Source organism: Rattus norvegicus, chromosome 8 (genome assembly GCF_021556685.1).
Source record: "Rattus norvegicus strain SHRSP/BbbUtx chromosome 8, alternate assembly SHRSP_T2T, whole genome shotgun sequence".
In the NCBI taxonomy this organism is placed as follows: domain Eukaryota; kingdom Metazoa; phylum Chordata; class Mammalia; order Rodentia; family Muridae; genus Rattus; species Rattus norvegicus.
Window position 1 is genome coordinate 126,740,523 of NC_141541.1, and position 20,885 is coordinate 126,761,407.

General features: G+C 42.4%; 1 protein-coding gene across 4 annotated transcripts in view; it reads right to left on the minus strand.

The window, feature by feature from the left end:
- The window catches only part of Oxsr1 (oxidative stress responsive kinase 1), an 89,511-nt gene that overhangs the window by 59,491 nt on the left and 9,135 nt on the right, over window positions 1-20,885 (minus strand). For all 4 annotated transcript variants that reach the window (XR_015626733.1, XR_015626734.1, XM_087562507.1 and 1 more), the window contains 2 exon segments: window positions 12,137-12,249; window positions 1,362-1,470 (listed from right to left, as the gene is read on the minus strand). Coding sequence is in view for 2 of the 4 variants with exons in the window: in XM_087562507.1 (XP_087418633.1) it covers window positions 1,362-1,470; window positions 12,137-12,249 (222 nt within the window). In the remaining 2 variants the exon portion in view is untranslated.

The window sequence follows — 20,885 nt, forward strand, 5'->3', positions numbered from 1 at the left end:
TGGATGGCTGAAGCTACCATGTAGGTGCTAGAAATGGAATCGGTCTTCTGCAACAGCAACAAGTTTTCTTAACTACTGAGCCATCTCTCTCTAGGCCAACAAACAATTCTTAAAGGGCCGGCAGGCATGCGTGCTGCAGTGCACATGTGGTCCAGACACCTCGCAGAGCTGCACTCTCAGCCAGCCTTTGCACAGGTCCCAGAGACCCAAGGAGACACTAGGCTTCCACCTCCCAGCAAGTGTTTCACCAGCTGAGCCATCTTGCCTGCCCTCAATCTTTTTGTTCTGCCTTTTTAATGGGAACCATAGCAGAGATTAAAGAGCCCCAGTTAATAAGGCAGGGTTCCTCCTTTAGAAAAAAAAAAAAAATCAGGGGGCTGGAGAGATGGCTCAGTGGTTAAGAGCACCGACTGTTCTTCCAGAGGCCCTGAGTTCAATTCCCAGCAAACACATCGTGGCTCACAACCATCTGTAATGGGATCCGATGCCCTCTTCTGGTGTGTCTGAAGACAGCGACAGTGTACTCACATAAAAAAATAAATAAATAAATAAATAAATAAATAAATAAATCTTTAAAAAAAGAAGCTTATATTTACAAAAGAAAAAATGCAATAATAAAAATAACTTCTAATGAATTATATGATTTAAACAAGGACTAAATGCTAAAATAATAAAATGTAAGTCCTACACGGATATAGAAAATAATGCCAAAGTTTCATCTCACAGTTTACCTGATAACTACTAGGAAAATGGTTTTCATCGAGAGGCCTGTGTTGTCACAACCTTAAACAAACAAAACTAAGATTACTATTAAAGACCCACTTAGATAGTAAGCACTTCCTGATGTGGAGCACTGTGGAATGAACACTGCAGGTCTGCGATATTCAGCCTGAATCTGATCAAGCTTTCGATCTACACTCAATAAGCTAGAAATGGAAACACAGACTATGAGTGACATCAAAACAGAAGCATCAAATAAATCAACATAAATGGACAAAATTTTTCAATCAGTTTACGTCCTGAAAGAAAGGAGGAGGAAAAGAAAGGCAAAACAGCCAAATGGAAAAGTGTTAACCTATCACAACTACACACTAGCATCTGTTTCACTGAAACTACACTCTCAGTATCTCCTCAAATGCAAAATATCCACAAAACCCTATCAGGATGAGAAAACTTTTTATTCATTGATTTTTTTTAGATATGATCACACTGTATATGTAGCTCTAGTTGACCTGGAACTTGATATGTAGATCGGGCTAGCTTTGAACTCACAGAGTTCTGCTTGCCTCTGCCTCTTGAATGCTGGAAAATATTAAAATTTTAACTTAATGAAACTTAGCATTCTACTGCAGTCTACTCACCTCCACTTAGCAGCTTCATGACCAGCCACAGCTCATCTTTTACCACAAAGGATGTGTAGTAAGACACAATGTTAGGATGATGGCATTGACTCATAGCTTGGATTTCTTTCTACAAAGAAAAAAATACACGGTCATTGACTAAATTCCAGCTTAAAGCAATCCCTACCAATAAGCAAGTCTAGATCTGGCCACCCCAAAACTACATTAAAGTCTTTCCTGGGATTTCCAAGGAACTAGTTTCTTCCTGAAGGCTAAACTGGAACCAGGAGTCAGGCCAAGCTGCACACGTCTCTAATCCTGGCACTTGAGGAAAGGAAATGGACAGTCTGACCAAGATGCACAGGAGGCCAGATCCTGTCTCAAAAGGCTAAACCAAGCCAGGTGGCTGTGATGGACGCCTTGAATCCCAGCAGAAGGGAGGCAGAGGCGAGCAGATCTCTGAGTTTGAGGCCAGCCTGGCCTACAGAGTGAGTTCCAGACCTGTTAGGGCTACACAGAGAAACCCTGTCTCAAAACCCCCACCTTCCCCTCGAGGCTAAGTCAGAAAGTGTGGAGGTTTCTGTCCATCACTGCTGACTCTACTCCTTGCACACACTGCACTAAGAACCTGAGACTACAGACACACATTGCTTATCACACAGGCATCCCTGAACAGCCATCTTAGAAGTCAAGCCCACAGTGAGTCATTACTAATAAACAGAAGGAAGGGACTTCTGTCTGTGGCATTGTTTTGTCTTAAAAAGGTATCAGGTGGCCTAATTTTTACACCAAAGAGAAATACACTGAAATAGACAAAGTTATAAACTAAATGCAGAGTAGTGGACCCTGTGCCAAAGCCTAATTCTACCTTGGGTTACGAAATGTAAATGAACAAAGGATCACAAATGCTTTAAAGAACTGAGTGAAGCCAGCCCATCTGTTCTCACCCTCTCCCCCTGCCCCACTCCTATGACACAGACACCAGACTTCAAGCTTCTGTCTCTGGACCTACAGCTCCCTCTGTATCACATAGTCCCACAGCATCTTCACTTAGGAATCTGGTTTCAGTGGACGCACTTTTACCATTTTTCCAGGCATCACGGTTCGTCAGGTGATGCTGTAGCTGCTTCTGCTTCTTCTACCACCACCACCACCACCACCATCACCACCACCACCACCACCACCACCACCACCACCACCACCATCATCATCAAAGGCACTGTAACAACTTTATTCTTTCTGGATGGGAGAGGCCTTAGACCAGAAGTTCTAAGAGCCCATAACTTCAAAGCACCTTCTTGTGCACCTTCTCCCCTCAAAGTATATAAATACTACACGGTATGTCATGTGCTTAACTGTCTGGTTCTTTCAGACTGAGGGCTACATGAAGGTGTGATGGCACATGTGTGCAGTCCTAGCACCTGGAAGGGGAAGGTAAGAGAAATAAGAGAGTCTAAAGGACAGATTCAGTTACATAGAGATTTGTCTTAAATATTTATTTTATTTTATGAGTATGAGTATTTTGTCTGAATGTATATCTATAAGTGTCTGGTGCCTGTGGAGGTCAGAAAAGGACATGAGATCCTGGAATTGAAGTTATGGGTGGCTGTGAGTGATAATGTGAGTTGAAGTTGAACCTGGGTCGTCTAGAAGAGCAGCCAGAGCTCTTAACCACTAACCTCGTCTTCCAGCCCCTACTAGAGTTTTAAGGCCACCCTTAAGGCTACATAAAACCCTATCTCATAAAAATAACAGTTACTGAATCCTGTCTTTCCCAACCATCTTAGAGCTGAAGATGTAAGCTCATTAGGAGAGCACTTGCCTAACATGTACCAGATCCGTTGTTCAATGTCCAACATACACACATACAAACACACACACACACTCACTCTCAGACATACATGTATACATACACATACATGTATTGCTTAAAATAAAACCTACATGGGCTGGAGAGATGGCTCAGTGGTTAAGAGCCCTGACTGCTCTTCCAGAGGTCCTGAGTTCAAATCCCAGCAACCACATGGTAGTTCACAACCATCTGTAATGAGATCTAATGCCCTCTTCTGGTGTGTGTGAAGACAGCTATGGTGTGCTCATATAATTTAAAAAAAAAAAAATTAAAAAAAAAAAAAACTCTTTAAAAATGGAGCCTACGGGGTTGGGGATTTAGCTCAGTGGTAGAGCGCCTGCCTAGGAAGCGCAAGGCCCTGGGTTTGGTCCCCAGCTCCGAAAAAAAGAAAAAAAAAAATGGAACCTACACTAATTTTTAAATTATTCTTATTTGGGGTGTGTGTGTGCGTATGTGCATGTGTGTGTGTGTGTGTGTTCCCATCAAAGTCAGAAGAGGGCAATAGATCACTTGGAGCTCTTACAGTTACAGGCAGTTGTGAGCCACCTGCCTTGTGTCCTAAGAACTGAACTAAGGCCCTCCAGGAGGATAGCAAACGCTCAGAACCACTGAGTCATCTCTCTAGCTCCTACACTCACTGCCTAGTTATTTTCTGTGCACACCTCCTCACAGAACTGTAAGCGCAACAAAAAACTAGGAGTATTCTCTGCATTTACCATTGTGCCTGACACACATGTACACCTCTAATAAATATTTGTTGAATGGGAGAAATCTGTTGAGAGGAAAGTTTTATACGGCTTTCCATTTACTCATACATGCCTTCTATTCTTGGAATAGAAAGGTTTTTCATTCTTTAAAAATAATAAATGAAATGTTCAGCAAATGTTATTTTTTCATCTTTTCTAGTTAAATGCAAATTTATTTGTAGCAAAGACCTTGTACATATTTTGCAAGCCCTAAAGACACCAGCAGAGGCTTTTGCAGGGCTCCTTAACTTCTAAACCTCAGTAAATAGGAAAGGAAAAGAAGGAAGGAAGGAAGGACGGACAGACGACTTGCCTATTTATGGTTAGACAGGACTTCAGGTAAGACATGCATGTAAAAAGGAAAAGATGCACAGCATGTACATGATAAATTAGTAATGATATCTAATATTACAAGAACCAACAGGAAAAGCCAGCGAAGATACGGAAGGGTGGTAAAGAATCTGTCTGGAGGAGCTAGGAGCTCAGGTTAGCCCTACAGACTGTGAGGAAGTAGCAGCAGTGTGGAACAGAAGGCAAGTGACCTCCACCCCAGACCCACTGAGCCATATTCCCAACCCATAGGAATACTGAAGTATGACAGGATGTGGGAGACATATTTAAGGGACAACTGTTTCACTGCCTTAATCATGTACTGCCTTGCTGGCCTTGCCCTACACTCTTTATTTCTGAGGACAGGACACCAGCAAGGCAGAAGTTGTTCTAATTGAAGCTGGTTGGAGCTCAGGTGGCTACTAAAAGACTGCCAAGATAACCCCTAACTTCAGCATAATCCCATGCCAATGTCAAATGTCACCCAACCACAGAAAATAACCTCCCTAGAAAATCTCCATCCATACCCAGGAAAGGTCCATTTCTCCCTTTTCTTAGCCTGACATTCCATTGTCTTTTACATCTAGTTACGAACTCCCAGCCCCCAACAGCTGGAGCGCTGATCTGCAAGTCTACCTCCTATTCAAGTCAGCAAAGGGTCTTAAAGGTCCACAAGTTCAAGAGGAAATTAGAGCCCAGTATGGGATAAAAGCTAGTTGTATAAGGGCTAGAGGGATGGCTGCAGTTAAAAATGTATATTGCCTGCTCTTTTCAGAGGACCTGAGTTCTGTTCCCAGTATCCACATTGGGCAGCTCACAACAGACATTAACTCCAACTCGCAGGGATCTGGTATCTCTGACCTCTGCAGACACCCACATGTATGTGCACATGCCCGCCATCATATACAACACAAACATACACATAATTTTTAAAATACTAAGTCTTTTTTTTTTTAATTGATATCAGGCCAGGCATGATGGCACATGCCTCTAATCACAGCAGTTGGAAGGGAAGCACAGAGAGCTATTGAGTTCAAGGCCAACTTGGTCTACACAGAAGTCCAGGCCAGCCAGGGCTACTGTGAATCCCTGACTGAAATGCAAAGAAGCAAACAGCAGCACAATGATCACTGCAAAGGTGCTTGATTGAGCAGCTCATACGTGCATTTATTACGTGTATTTATTACGTGTACCAACTACGCCAGGCCCAACTGCTGACCACCACAAATCCCCATAAAACCGACAGACTGGTAAAGAAATTAAAGAGTACCATGCCAACAGAAAAATAAATAGCTTGATAAAGAAAAGTATTAGACATCAAGAGTCCACTAGAGAGACACAACTAGGAGGCACAATCAGCAAGCTCTCTGAAGTCCTGCTGCACCGACTGGGAAAAAACTTTCCATTGTTTATTTATCTGGAACCAGATAATAAAGAACCTTTTGAGTATATTAAAAATTTAGGGGGTTGGGGATTTAGCTCAGTGGTAGAGCGCTTACCTAGCAAGCGCAAGGCCCTGGGTTCGGTCCCCAGCTCCGGAAAAAAGAAAAAAAAAATTTAGCCTTTACCCTAACAGCTAGAAGACATCAAAGGTCTAACCATATATGTTTTCACAAATCACTCTGGCTGCAATTTAGGAAATAGAAGCAACTATTCTCCATATGAGTTAGCGGTACTGGAAGAACAACAGCTCATTCTTAGGTATGGCAAGAGCCCTACATTACATTGATATTAGGGGAAGTAAAGAGAGCAGCAGGACTCTTACAAATCTTCAACTGTCTTTAAAGGCTTAAAAATCAGCGGCTCAGTGAGAGAGCACTTGCTTAGCACATGCCAGGCCAAGGTTCAATTTCCAGTTTCAAAGTTAAAAAGGCAACACAGAGGAAAGGGAGGAGCCAAAGGTAAAGAAGAGCTGTCAACAGCAGACTTGCAGCTGCTGAGGGAGGGAGGCCAGGGACAGCAGAGACATGCAGTGTGCCAGCTGCAGCTTTATGTGGTGGGCTACCCTCTGAGCTGAGCCTGAGGAACTGCTTATTTCCAGAGTTTTCTAGCAGGAAACTACCAAGGACAATAAAGACTAACAGAGCCTCAACAACCCTCCTCTTCTAAAGTGTCAGAATCTCCCTCCACCATAACAACACCTGTTCCAGTTATGCCTTTTCTCTCTGAATAAACACAAATGCCATGCAAGTGTGTATCATTCTCACTTAAATTTCCAACAACCTCCTTATGACCTACCTAATCTACCCTTGCTGGTGAGACTGCTTCTTCAAAGTGTTTTACAGTCAGTTAATGTCTTTCTTTTTTCTTCCTTTCTCTCATTTTTTAAAAGATGGAGTCTAACTGTAGACCAGGCTGGCCTGGAACTCAGTGAGATCCACCTGCTTTTACCTCCATAGTAGAGGATCAACGGTTTGCACTCCCACGCCTGGCACAATTTTATTTAATTTATTAGTTAGGATTGAACCTAGAGCCTGACATAACAGACAGGCACTGTAACACTGTACTGTACCTCTAGCTTTTAAACTTGTCCTGGCCTCCATTCTTGGTTTGTTTGTTGTTGCTGCTGTTGTTGTAGTTACTGTTTTGAGACGAGTTTCTCTGTGTAGCCCTGCTGTCCTGGAACTTGCTCTGTAGGCCAGGCTGAGCTAGAACTCAGACATCTGCCTCCCTTTGCCTCCTGAGTGCTGCTGGGATTAAAGAAGTGAGTCACCACCACCTTCCCTGCTCCATTTTTTTAGGTAATTTTTATTTATTAATTTTTATGTGCACTGGTATTTGGCCTGGATTTATGTCTATGTGTGAGTTGGATCACCTGGAACTTGGGTTACAGACAGTTGTGAACTGCCATGTGGGTTAGAAATGAATCTGGGTCCTCTGGAAGAGCACCTCCTGCTCTTAACCTCTGAGCCATCTCTCCGGCCCCTCCCATTCCTTTTTAATGATGGCTTTCTTTGTTTATGAAACTCACCTTAATTTCTATGATTTACACAACTTCCCATTCAGACAATTCAGTCAGTTCTTCATCCATATAAAAAAACTACGCCTCATGAAGTTCTTGAACCAGTACTAACACATTTTCTGTCTGAAAAATTTGAGGTTTTTATTCTTCTGTTACTATTACTACCTACACATAGGGCCCCGTTACCTCAGTGAACTGTCCAGTGGACAGCTGTGAGTTATACATAATTTATAGGTCCCCCCTCAAAAAATATAAACACTGGGGGCTGGAGAAATGGCTCAGCGGTTAGGAGCACTGACTGTTCTTCCAGGGGTCCTGAGTTCAATTCCCAGCAAACACATGGTGGCTCACAGCCATCTGTAATGAGATCTGATACCTTCTGGTGTGTCTGAAGACAACAACAGTGTACTCATATATATAAATAAATAATCCTTTAAAAAAATATATAAGGGCTGGGGATTTAGCTCAGTGGTAGAGCACTTGCCTAGCAAGCACAAGGCCCTGGGTTCGGTCCCCAGCTCCGAAAAAAAAGAAAAAAAAAAACTATTAAAAAAAAATTATAAACACTGAACTTTAAAAAAAAAAAAAAAAAAAAAAAAAAAAGGAGTCAGGAGGTGGCACACTAGAGAGAGGCAGAGGAGGCAAGCAAATCTCTGAGTTCCAGGCCCAGCCTGGTCTACAGAGCAAGTTCCAAAAAAGCCAGGTTTACACAGAGAAACCCTATCTCAAAAAACAAAAACAAAACAAAATGAAACTAATAGGCCTTATGACCTAAAACAGATATTGAAAAGAGGACCTGAGTTGAATCCTAGAATTTACCTGAGGCCTGGTGACATGCCCTGGTAATCCCAGCACCAACAGAGGAAGAGCTAACTGGATCTCTAAAGCTCACTGGCCAACTAACCTCCCCTAACCTGTGAGCTGCACGCCAGTGAGATTCTGCCTCAGAAACGATGTTGAAGGGACCTGGCTCATCAGTTAAGCACAAGCTGCTCTTTCAGAGGACTTAGATTTGCACCAACATGTGTCTCACACGTGTGTGTCTCAGTAACTCCAGTCCCAGGGGGATCTAATGATGTTTCTTCTGGCCTGTGGGGGAACCAGGCAGGCACACAGTACACAAGCATATAGGCAACACTCATACAAATAAAGCTTTTTTCTTAATGTTAAAAGACTGGGATCTTTAAATCAAACACAAAAGCTACTGCTGACAGCTGCCAAGCAAAAATGCCAAGGCTGACCTCTGACCTACACACACACACACACACACACACACACACACACACACACACACACACACTCTCTCTCTCTCTCTCTCTCTCTCTCTCTCTCTCTCTCTCTCTCTCTCTCTCTTTTCTGGTTTCCCGGTTTCTACAGGAACTCCAAGTTGAACACAAACTTAGGAATGTCAATGTCAAGCAGGGATGCACAATGAAGCAGCATTTGCTTTTCTGTCCTGGGTTCCCTCCCTTGATACAGTTATTTCAGTTCCATCCATTTTCCTGCAAATCTCACACCCAGATCAAACCCGGGCCTCCATGCACTTCCTGAGCTATGTCACCTCACCAGCCTTGTTTGGTTTTTTGTTTTGTTTTTCTTTTTTAAGTAGAAAGGTTTAAGCAGAGCATAGATGGGGGATGGAAGAAATGAGGTGGTTGGGGGATAGTTAACTAAAACAAAGAGTGTGAAAACCTTGTAACCACATTTGAAAACATGCTCACAAAACAAAAACTACTTGTTTCAATGGAATCCATCACGTCAAACAAAAACCTATCTTAAAATAATGTAAATAAATGAAAATAATAAATGGGTTTGGGGGTGTGGTGGTTTGAGTAAGAATGCCCCCTTACACTAACAGATCTGAATGCCTGACTACCACAGTAGCACTATCAAGTGTGGCCTTGCTGAAGATTTGTGTCTTTGTTGCAGGAAGTGCGTCACTGGGGATTGAGCGCTGAGCTTTTAGACGCTCAAGCCAAGTCCAGGGTCTGTCTTTCTCTCCACCGCTGCCTTCCAATCCAGATGTGAACTATCAGCTACCTCTCCAGCACCACGTCTGCCTGCATGACACTATGCTCCCACCACAGTGACAGTGGACTGAACCTCTGAACTGTAAGCCAGCCCCAGTAAAATGTTTCCCTTTATGAGCTGCCATGGTCATCATGTCTATTCACATCAATAAAAACCCTAATACAGGGCTCAGGATCTTGCCTAGCCCAGATTAGCCTCAAGTTCACTATGTGGCTGAGTATGACCTTGAATTCCTAATCCTCAGGCCCTACCTTCTACATACTCAGAGTACAAACTGTACACAAACACTCTCCGACCAAAAAAAGCAAATGGCAGATAGACAGTGGTATATCTTTTCTTCTTCTTCTTCTTCTTCTTCTTCTTCTTCTTCTTCTTCTTCTTCTTCTTCTTCTTCTTCTTCTTCTTCTTCTTCTTCTTCTTTCTTTTTTTTTGGAGCTGGGGACTGAACCCAGGGCCTTGCGCTTGCTAGGCAAGCGCTCTACCACTGAGCTAAATCCCCAACCCCCTTGTTTTTTATTTGTATGAAATCTGTGGGCATGTATGTTAGTGCACAACATGTGAATCTGGTACCTTCACAGCCAAAAGACATCAGGTATCCTAGAACTACAGTTCAGATTTACAGCTGGTCTCTAAGAACTAAACCTAGGTCCTCTGGAACAGCGGCTAGTCTCTTAACTACTGAGCCATCTCCTCAGCACCCACACACTGGAATTCATAAATTACAGTTTTACTAAGGGGAAATATTTTTATTTTAACAGAATTAATTCAAAATTCACCTACTGCTTTTATCATCACTGCTGGCCCAACGTTCAAATGGTGCCCTAAGATACTAGTACAACTGTTCCGCCAAGGTCTTGAAATAGGATTACAAGCCTCCCCCCCAACCAATGCTCTCCTACGGAAGTGACCAATGACTACAGCAACCACTGCTTACTTCCGTGCACATGAGCATGCATGCATACCCCCATGCTGTGCTTACAGACGGACATCAGATGGACAGACATCAGAGGCCATCTTTACCTGCCATGCTGTGCTTACAGACAGACATCAGATGGACAGACATCAGAGGCCATCTTTACCCTGTGGGCCCTAGAGGTTAAACTCAGGTCATCATCAGTAAATGCCTTTTTAGCCTACCCCCGACTTTTCTGTCACTAACTGCATATACCATTTTAAAATATACTTTACCTTTATTTTACTACTTTATGTGTATAAATATTCTGTCTACATGTATACTGCACGCATGCCTGGTGTTGATGGAGGTAAAAGGGCATCAGATCCCCTATGACTGGAGTTACCTATGGTGGCTGCCATGTGGGGACTGAGTGGGTTCTCTAGAAGAGCAACAAGGGTTCTTAATCATTGCACCAACTCTCAAGCCCCACTGTAAATACTCAGGAAAAAATCACTATAAAATAAAAATATCAATACACCCAATATGGCAGAGTACTGCTTTTGAATACCATACCGTTTGGGAAAGCCCACCAAGGGGCTGATCTATTTCTCTGTTAAGCAAAACAAGCAAAGAACAACTCACAGGATATAAACCTCAGCAGTGCAGCATTTACTAGCATACACATCCCAGATCTGACTGCTAACTCTGCAAAAATAATAACAAAATTTTAATAAATATGAAATGAACTAAGCATGGTAGCTCACACTTTTAATCCCAGTTCTTAGTGGGCAAAGGCAGGCAGATCTCTGAAAACCCAAGGCCAAGCTGGTTTACAAAAAAATTCCAGGACCACCAGTATGATAAAGAGAGACCCTGTCTCAAAATATGATATTCAAAGCTAATTTTCCTTGCTAAGCACTTACTATGTATTACTCTGAGACAAGGTCTCTACATAGCCCTGGTTGTCCTGAAACTCACTTAAACTGTACTGCTAATCCAAGAATATACCAGAAACACAAAACAATCCCTGTGAGGTTGCTTCTTTTAGGAATGGGGGGATAGAGAATATCAATCCCCAGAACCAACATAAAAGCATGACTCAGCACATGCTTTAATCCCAGCTCTGGGAAGACGCCGGGGCCTGACTGTCAGCCAGTCAAGTCAGTTAGCACGTCCCAGGCTCCCTCAAACAGTGAAGTGGAAAGCAACTGAGGAAGGCACCCAGCACTGACCCAGCACTGACTCTGCCTACCTATGCACTTGCAGACCCACTAGTGGGTAATGTGTGTGTGAGCAAACTCTAAAAGAAGATATAAGCCAGCATGGTGGCACACACATGCCTTTAATCTCAGCACTCAGATGGCAGAAGCTGATGGATCTCTGTGAGTCTGAAAGTTCCAGAGTAACCTGAGGTATATAGTGAGACCTCGTCTCCAAACAAACACAAAAACCAAGTTTGTAAAATAAGTAAAGGCTCCATGTTCTCTCTCCTCATCTTACATCAGTGTACAGAGCACACACTGATACTATGTTTCTCTAAGGCCAGCATCTTTTAAAACATTCTTGACCTAGGAATCAAAAATCCACAGTATTACTTAAAGAAGTAAGAACTAAGTAAGCACCATATGTATAAATAAGAACAAACATCAATCATACGATACAACACATGCTCGATAATCTATGTACAGTCAGTGGATACTACACACACATTTACTAAACCTACATGAGTAAACACACAGCTGCACAAGCCACTCCCTGTAAAGAACAACTATACAAAAAGAGCAAAATCATAAAAATGCTGGGAAATTAAAATAATCAGTCCAGAAAAAAGTATGTATTAAAAGTTATCCTCAGAGTCATAAGATTGTAAGTAATTTTTTAACTTACTTTGATTTTATAAATTTTATAATAATCATTAATGAAAATAAGTCAAACTACAAGACCATATTTCTCCATTTAGGAAGTATGATATATACATACCAGGAGCTCATCCATGCTCGTCTGACACTTCTCCAGGTTTATCCGTTTGATTGCCACTCTCTCCTTTTTGGGGGCACAGTAAGCTGCTTGGACCACAGCAGTTGCTCCACTCCCTGAAAACAAACACACAGTAAATAGATACATACATAAGGCACGGCATTTCGAATCCACACACAGTTTCAACAATGACGAGTAAGCCTGCCCGTCTCACAGTGGAGGACAGACAAGGAGAAACACCCTTGAGAGCAGAGAATACACTTCGGAACTCAGGGCCGTAAGGATTCCACCTGCCACCAAGCCTCACAGCTGAGTTCAAACCCAAGGACTGCGTGGTGAAAAGAGAGACCTGATTCCAACAAGTTGTCCTCTGACCTCCACATTCATACACACACATACAAGATAAAGAAAAATGTAGTTTAGAATTTTTTTTTTAAAAAGGCCTCAGCTATTTCATATCCATAGCCAATAAAGAACAGTGTAAAATATGAAAATTCATTAGGATTCTAGTTCTGAAGTCGGATAGCATAGACCCATACTTCTTGTTCTTTTCTACATAAAACTAAATACCATAAAAACAACTGAAAAATAACCACCAAAGGACTCTGAAGGTACAGAAAGGAGGTAGATAACCTAGAGATTGCAGGACTGGGAAAGTCCATGATGAGTTCACTGCCTTCTCCTCTCTCCCATACATTCCAAGCTGAACAGCAGAGGCCTGCACCCCAGAGAAAGAACAGACAGACAGCATACAAGCTAGGAAACTAGAAGAGCCTGCCCTCTGGCTACAGGTCTGTAAAAAGGGCAGCTCAGCATAGAACTAGTAGTCAGCCATTCCCCTGTCCTCATCCAGGAGAAGCACTGGTTCAAAGGACCCCAGCAGCATGGACTGGTCCCTACTCTACACCTGTAAGAGTGGCAGGTGCACACCTGCCTGTGTCTGTGCACACCTGTGGCAATGCCAAGGCAAGCAGCCTTTTATAGCACTTCAGGCCAGGACAGCTCCTGCAGTCACGGAGCAGGCCCCAGTGGACCTGAACAACATTGCAAGAGCACTGAACACTACATCACCGTGAGGATTACAGTTCCTCACAACCATCTGTAATGGGATCTGATGCCCTCTTCTGGTGTCTGAAGTGAACTCATATACATAAAATAAATAAATAAATCTTTTTTCTTTTTTTAAATAAAAGCACATGCTGGGATGCTGGGAGCTCAATGATGTACAATCACAGGGGAGAGAATCCGTGAACTTTGAGTCAAGATCAATAGTTCATCTGAACAACAAAGAAAATGGTCTGAGGAAAAAGCCTTAGGTAGCAGTAGAGTAGCAGCAAGGCATCTATATTCCATGTAATACATAAAATAACGTCCCCAGTCCCAAGACATAAATGTTCTAGTCTCCAAAACCTACAAGCATTTTACATCATTTACATCATTTACATCATTTACATCATCATCATCATCATCATCATCATCATCATCATCATCATCATCATGCACTGTAGGGCTGGAGAGATGGCTCAGTGGTCAAGAGCACTAGTTCCCAGCACCCACTTAGTAGTACACAATCACCTCTAACTCCAATTCTAAGGGACTCAAAGCCCTCCTCTGGCTTCCAACTGTACATAAATATACACGCAGGGAAAACATCTACATATAAAAGACAATATTAAAAAAATACTTGCTAGATATTACCAAATTAAAGCTCTAAAGCCAAGCATGGAAGTGCACAACTATAATGTCAGCACTCAAGCAGCACAAGCAAAAGATCAAGAGTCGTAGGCCGGGGCTGGGGACTTAGCTCAGTGGCAGAGCGCTTGCCTAGGAAGCGCAAGGCCCTGGGTTCGGTCCCCAGCTCCGGAAAAAAGAACCAAAAAAAAAAAAAAAAAGACATGGGAAAACCTAAAAATATACCAGTCTAACTCTGTGAAGTCCTGCATCAAAAATCCATATCGGCAGCTTTGCTTTATTTAAGATGTTCAGAACATGCAGATTGAGAGAGAAAACGGTGGCTGCCAGGAGCTGAGAGGGTGAGTGGAAGTGACTGAGTTGTAAGCCGGGCTTATTCTTTCTCTTGGTGATAATTACAAAACACCCTGAATGCAAAAACTTTTAACCAAGTGTACATTTTAAAACGGCAACTTTTAACCACGTATAATGACACACACTTCTGATCCTAGCACTCAGGAGGCAGAGAGGCAGGAGAATCTCTGTGAGGCAGCCTGATCTACATAGCCAGTTCTAGAACAGCCAGGATGACATAGAGACTCTGTTTCCAAAAAAAGTAACCTTCATCTTATTTTCTTAGACTACTACAGCCTCTACATCCTGATCCAATAATTTTGAAAAGAGAATGAAGCAATGCTTCAAAAACCGCAGCTCAGGGGTTGGGGATTTAGCTCAGTGGTAGAGCACTTGCCTAGGAAGCGCAAGGCCCTGGGTTCAGTCCCCAGCGGGGGGGGGGGGGGGGGGGGGGGGGGGACACCAGACGGACACAACGCAGCTCAGCCACGCTGTCACGGTGAAGAAGCTGAACTAATAATCTTCTTTAATATTTATTTATTTATTTATTTATTTATTAGAAGTACACTGTAGCTGTCTTCACGGTGAAGAAGCTGAACTAATAATCTTCTTTAATATTTATTTATTTATTTATTTATTTATTTATTTATTTATTTATTTATTTATTAGAAGTACACTGTAGCTGTCTTCAGACACACCAGAAGAGGGCATCAGATCCCATTACAGATAGTTGTGGGCCACCATGTGGTTGCTGGGAATTGAACTCAGGACCTTATGTTCCTTGGTTTCCCTTCTTGCAGCCAACTTCCAAACAGAAAGTTCAAGGCATTTATCAAGCCCTTTAAGGTTGTGGAAATGTTACAACTTTAATGTCATTCACACTCTCCTTGCTATAGCTAAAGGACGCTCTATCTGACGCTAGGCTCACCCTGGTACCAACCAGCGCTCGGCTCACCCTGGTACCCACCAGCGCTCGTCTCTGACTCCAGCCCCTGGAAGATGTTTCCCAGTCACCCTGACTACGTGAATCCCACTCAAAACTACAGCCATGCCTACCTCCTTGTTATGTGACTGCTTTTGCTTCTGTAACTTGCTGAAGCAGATTCCCAAAGATAATTTTGAGTTGCCTTAAACACTTAACTTGGCAGAATAGAACAATCTTTTGCTTGTTTTATAGATACTGAAGGTCTGTGTGGTTTTCACCTTTAAAAGTCCATCCCCATAACCCTCCTGCATGGTAATATCAAATGTGGCTCAGAGACTTTTATCCGGCTAGCAGCTCATCAATAAACCTTTATCTATACTTGGACTAAGGCTATGGTCTTTTCCCAGGAGTTACAAACTCCCTAACATTTGGAGCCCCCCCCCCCCCCGACAAGATCCCTGGGAGATCATAGACTCAGAACCAAGGGTCTGGGATAGGCCCCAGAGATCCAAAAATGCACTAACTGGACTGTCTATGGTCTCTTCCCATGGGTCACAAACTCAGCAACACTCTTTGTCTGCCCGCGCATCCCTCCCTCCTCCCCTCTCTGGCCCATATTTGCCTTCCTGACTGACTAGGTCATCTTGACATCTTACCTAGGTGGGATCCTCCTCCCCCAAATATGACATGATGTGCCTTTGCAAGTCACTCCTCAGACCGCCCAACTGCTTGACCCTGCACTAAGCACTTGGTGGCTGACTGAGCACATTCACTTATTTTCCATATGTAATTTATTTCCGCACCACTTCCATGCACATCATGTGTCTTCCTTCTGTCTTTCTTTCTACAGATTAATCCCTGTGATGTCCTCTTTTCAAAGCCTTCCTCAAAGCTCACCCATTTTTAAGCAGTACCACTAAACAGACTCAAATTCACACTGCAGCTCCACTCGCTGCTAGGGATAGAATAAATCTCCACTTCACAGTCACGTGCCCAGCAGAGAAATGCTCGGCTAATGGTTGCTACTATTCACTAATTTATCCACTACGTGATTTTAGTCATTTAAACTGTTCAAACACATGTATGTCTCAAGTATCATTTGGGCTAGGGTGAGCGTATTAAGGTTAAAAGGACTTAAATCTTCACCAAAACACAGAACGACACATTTTCTCTACCAGCTCTCCAATCTTTACAAATTTCACTGAAATTACATGGGCTCCACTCCCAACATTTTAATCACCAGTATGATCATACGGTAAACTTTTCTCTTGTATAGTGAGCCCCAGATGGGAACACATTAAAAACTACAGGCAAAGAGTCATTATTAGATTTCCTCCCTCCTTCTCTATTATCTTATCTTCCTCTCAAATATAAAGCATTTTCAAAAACTGTTGGCAACTGAGTGGGAGGAAGAGTGCTTTATGTATTGCAGAGTAACTACAGCAATGAAAACAGCCCTTGGTACCCTGCCAGACACAAACCTCACAATGTTCCCATTACTCTGGGGGAAAACTGCCTAGGCCTAGACTCCCTTGTAACAAGCTTTTACTTTCAGTAGAGTTTAACTTTAATAAGATTCAGAATCCACCTGTAAATGTGTTATTGGGGAGACAGGTCCATCCATAAAGTGCCTGCTACAAAAGCATGATACCTAGAGCTCAGAAACCCATTAACTACATGAAAGCTGAGCATGGGAGCACATGCTGGTCGTCCTAGTGCTGGGGAGACAGAGACAGAGACAGGAGGGTCTTTGGAACCTACTGACCAGCTAATAGAGTAATGAACCCCAGGTTCAGTAAGTACCTGGGTCTCAAATACAAGGTGCAGAACAACTAAAGAAGGAACCCTACATCGACACCTGCCTTCACATGTGTGCTACACATTGACGTGCACACATACTACACAAAGAGAAACTTTTTACATTCCGTTCTTCATTTCATGTCTGTGGATGGATGTTTTGCCTCCATGTACCTGTGTGCACTGTGTGTACTTGGTGCTTTCAGGCCAGAGCAGAGCACTGAATCCCCTGGGACTAGAGTTACAGAGGGTTGTAAACTGTCACATAAGTGTTAGGAATCAAACCCATATCCTCTAGAACGAGCAATGCTCTTAACCACAGAACCATCTCTTCAGTCCTCCAAAACTACAATCAGCAGCAGCAGTAGCAGCAGTGGTGGCAGCATCCCCAGAGGACAGGACCATCTAAGATGAAGCCAGTACAGTGGTACTGAAAGGACTGGGATAACATCATCCTGTTCTAACTACATTCTGTATTTGCTGAGACAGTTCCCAACCCTCTATACCTCCCCAGCAGTTACATACACCATCCTGTTCTAACTATATTCTGTATTTGCTGAGACAGTTCCCAACCCTCTATACCTCCCCAGCAGTTACATGTGCCTTGGCAATACACTTGAGAGTGCCACATCCTTGACCATGTTCCAGATATATTAACCAAAATAAAAAGTAAACTAAAGAAACTAACAAAGGTGTAAGTAAAGAGATTGTTATGTTATAGCTGAAATAATTATTACACCCTGACAGGAACAAACATTTCAAAGTTACTTTTACCCTAAGTTAACTTTAATTTAAATTATGTTCTTTGTGGTTTTTGCCTTTTAAAATTCTGTACCCATGCTTGGTCACCAAGAGACTATTCTGAAGCACAAGACCACCCTTGGTCTGGCCATTAAAAACTCTGAGTGAGGGGCTGGGGATTTAGCTCAGTGGTAGAGCGCTTACCTAGGAAGCGCAAGGCCCTGGGTTCGGTCCCCAGCTCCGAAAAAAAGAAGCAAAAAAAAAAAAAACTCTGAGTGGTTTGGCCACCATTGGTGTCGGTAACTATCCCAGTGGATCATGTCATTACAGGTCTACAATCCAAGTGTTCATCAGGATGAGTGAGGAGGATCCAGTTCCAAGGCAGCCCAGGCTCAGGGAGTTCAAGGTTAGCCAAGGTTACAAAGTAAAACCCCATCTCAACAACAAAACAAAACCCTAAATGTCAGGAAAGAGTATTGAGCAAAATGCTAAATAAAAGGATACCCAGTTAACATTTTCTGCAAGTAAGTGTGAGTAGTCATTAAGTAGCTAAGTCAGTGCCCTGTGTGGGGTCATGCCTTTAACCCTAGCCTTGCCAGGCAAGAGTGGGGTGATCTCTGGGTTCCAGGCCAGCCTGGTTACATGGGGAGCTCTAAGGCTACATAGTGAGAGCCAGCCTCACAATTAATCAATCAATCGATAACAATAAGCTGAAGATAGTGGTGCCTGCCTTTGGTCTCTCTGATCCCAGCACTTGGGAAGCAGAAGCAGGCAGATTTCTGTGAGTTCCATAATAGCCTGGTCTACAGAGCTAGTCCCGGGATAACCCGGGCTACACAGAGAACCCCTGACTCAAAAAACCAAATAAATAAATTAAATAATGATGACGATGATAATTTTCTTTCTATAGGTTTTAGGGGTTTGGAGGTCTTTTTTTTTTCTTCCAGACAGGGTTTGGTTTCTCTGTGTAGTCCTGGTTGTCTGGTTGTCCTGAAACTTACTCTGTAGACCAGGCTGACCTAGAACTCAGAGATCCGCTTGCCTCTGCCTCCTGGGTGCTGTTTGTAGGTGTCAATGAGGAAGTATGGGCATATTTTTTTCATCTTACACAATTTATGTTTTTATTCATAAGAAAAAAGCATTCTTATTACATTGAAATGAAATAATTATAGATTTCTAGGTTTGAAAAATGTAGAAAGGGTTCGGTCCCTAGCTCCGAAAAAAAGAAAAAAGAAAAAGAAAAAAAAAGAAAAATGTAGAAAAAGAAATTTGATAATTTTGTTAATTGTTCTTTTTTTACTATTTATTTATTATTTATTTATTTATTATGAATAGCGTTTTCAGACACCAGAAGAAGGCATCAGATCCCATTATGGTTGAGAACCACCAGGTGGTTGCTGGGAATTGAACTCAGGACCTCTGGAAGAGCAGTCAGTGCTCTTAACCTCTGAGTCATCTCTCCAGCCCTGTTAATTGTTCTTAAATTACAAATCAACTCACAAATTTAAGAACATGATAGATAGGCATGGTAGTACAGCCTTTACTCCTAGAACTCAGAGGCAGAGGCAGATGGTTCTGTGTGAATTCAAGACCAGCCCGGTCTACACAGTCAGTTAGAAGCCAGCCAGGGCTACATGGTTGAGACCCTGTCTCAAGGAAAAAAAAAAAAAAAAAAAAAAAAGAAGCAGTCTGGAGATTATATATATATCTCCTCCTGCATTCTTAGTAGGATTACAAAAATAACGTGAACTTTAGAATTACCTACTACCAAATGCTAGTAGTTTCCCTGTGACGTCCCATACTGACAAACAAGATTTACTTTACAGTTCAGACAACCCAGCAGCCATCCTCAACTATATGAAGCCAGCAGCACACTTCTGATTTCCGTACCTTCCTTAGCAGGAATTATAGATGCTTTTTCTCTGTTTACCTCTTGAGAAATGATTGACAATGCATTTGTGTTGCCTTCTCTTATGGTTGTCCTTATCTGCATAGCTGTCTAATAAAACACAAAATAATACTATCTCAATACTACCGAAATGCTCTGCAATTTGCTTTTTAAAAGGCTGAACTTCTTTTGCTACTCTCTTGAGTACAACAGGGTTAGACAAAGTATGGATGATTTATTTAGACTCCCATCTATGTACAAACCCATACGGAAAACTTAACCCTCCCTTGCTGTCAGTGAGAGGCATATGTGTAACTCTTGGAAACAAGTAATTGAAGGAAGCTGACTGTGGAAAGAACAATTTTCAAATCACAGAATGACTCTCCTACACAGAGCTTCTGTTTAAAACAATCTCACATCTGTATTATATGTTCACTAGTGATCAAGCTAAGTTTCCAAAGTATTCTCTCCTGGTATCTACAACATTCTCAAATCTATTTCTGGGTCATATAAACTGACTAACTATAAACAAAACCTGAAGCCGGGAGTGGTGACGCACACTTTTAATCCCAGCACTAGTCCGGGCAGAGGCAAGTGGTTCTTTGTGAGTTCGAGGCCAGCCAGGGCTGTTACAGAGACGTCCTATCTGGGAGGGGAGGGGAGGGACCTGAAATGCTAGGCTGAACCATAATAATGAACGGCATGTGTACATATGCAGAAGCACGCTGGAGCTGAAACCTGTAGTTGCCATTCACTCACAGGAAAAAGCCTGCCCGCCTCCCAGAGGACGCCTGCAACCGGAGGTAATGAGAACCCTACAAATGTTGAGATTCTCCACACATAATTATAATATATTTTAGAAATCTCATTATTAAGATGTTTAGAAACCTTATTTCTAAATAAAGTTAAATAAATAACAAACTAAAATAGGCTAAAAATTAAGTTTAGAAATATCATCGCTGTTTTGACTGAGATAGTATCTCATAGCCTAGGCTGGCTTTGAACTCTCTCTGTAACAGAGATGACCATGAACTCCTCCTGCCTCTAACTATGCACTACTATACGATTACAGGAATGAGCCAACACACTCGGCTCTGGGTTTTTTTTAATATTAAGTAAGATCTTTTGTATTGTAACTAAGTAGGTAAACTACACCTCTAATTACAGTCTTTTACAAGCATAAGAATCTTGAACTCAACCTATGCTGTGTGTGTGTGTGTGTGTGTGTGTGTGTGTGTCACACACATGAAATAAAAACAAAAGCTGGAGCTGTGGGTTGGGGTATAGCTCAGTATTTAAGAGTCCTGGCTGCTCTTCCAGAGACCCCAGCAACACGGTGGCTTCCAACCATCTGTAATGGGATGCGATGCCCCCTT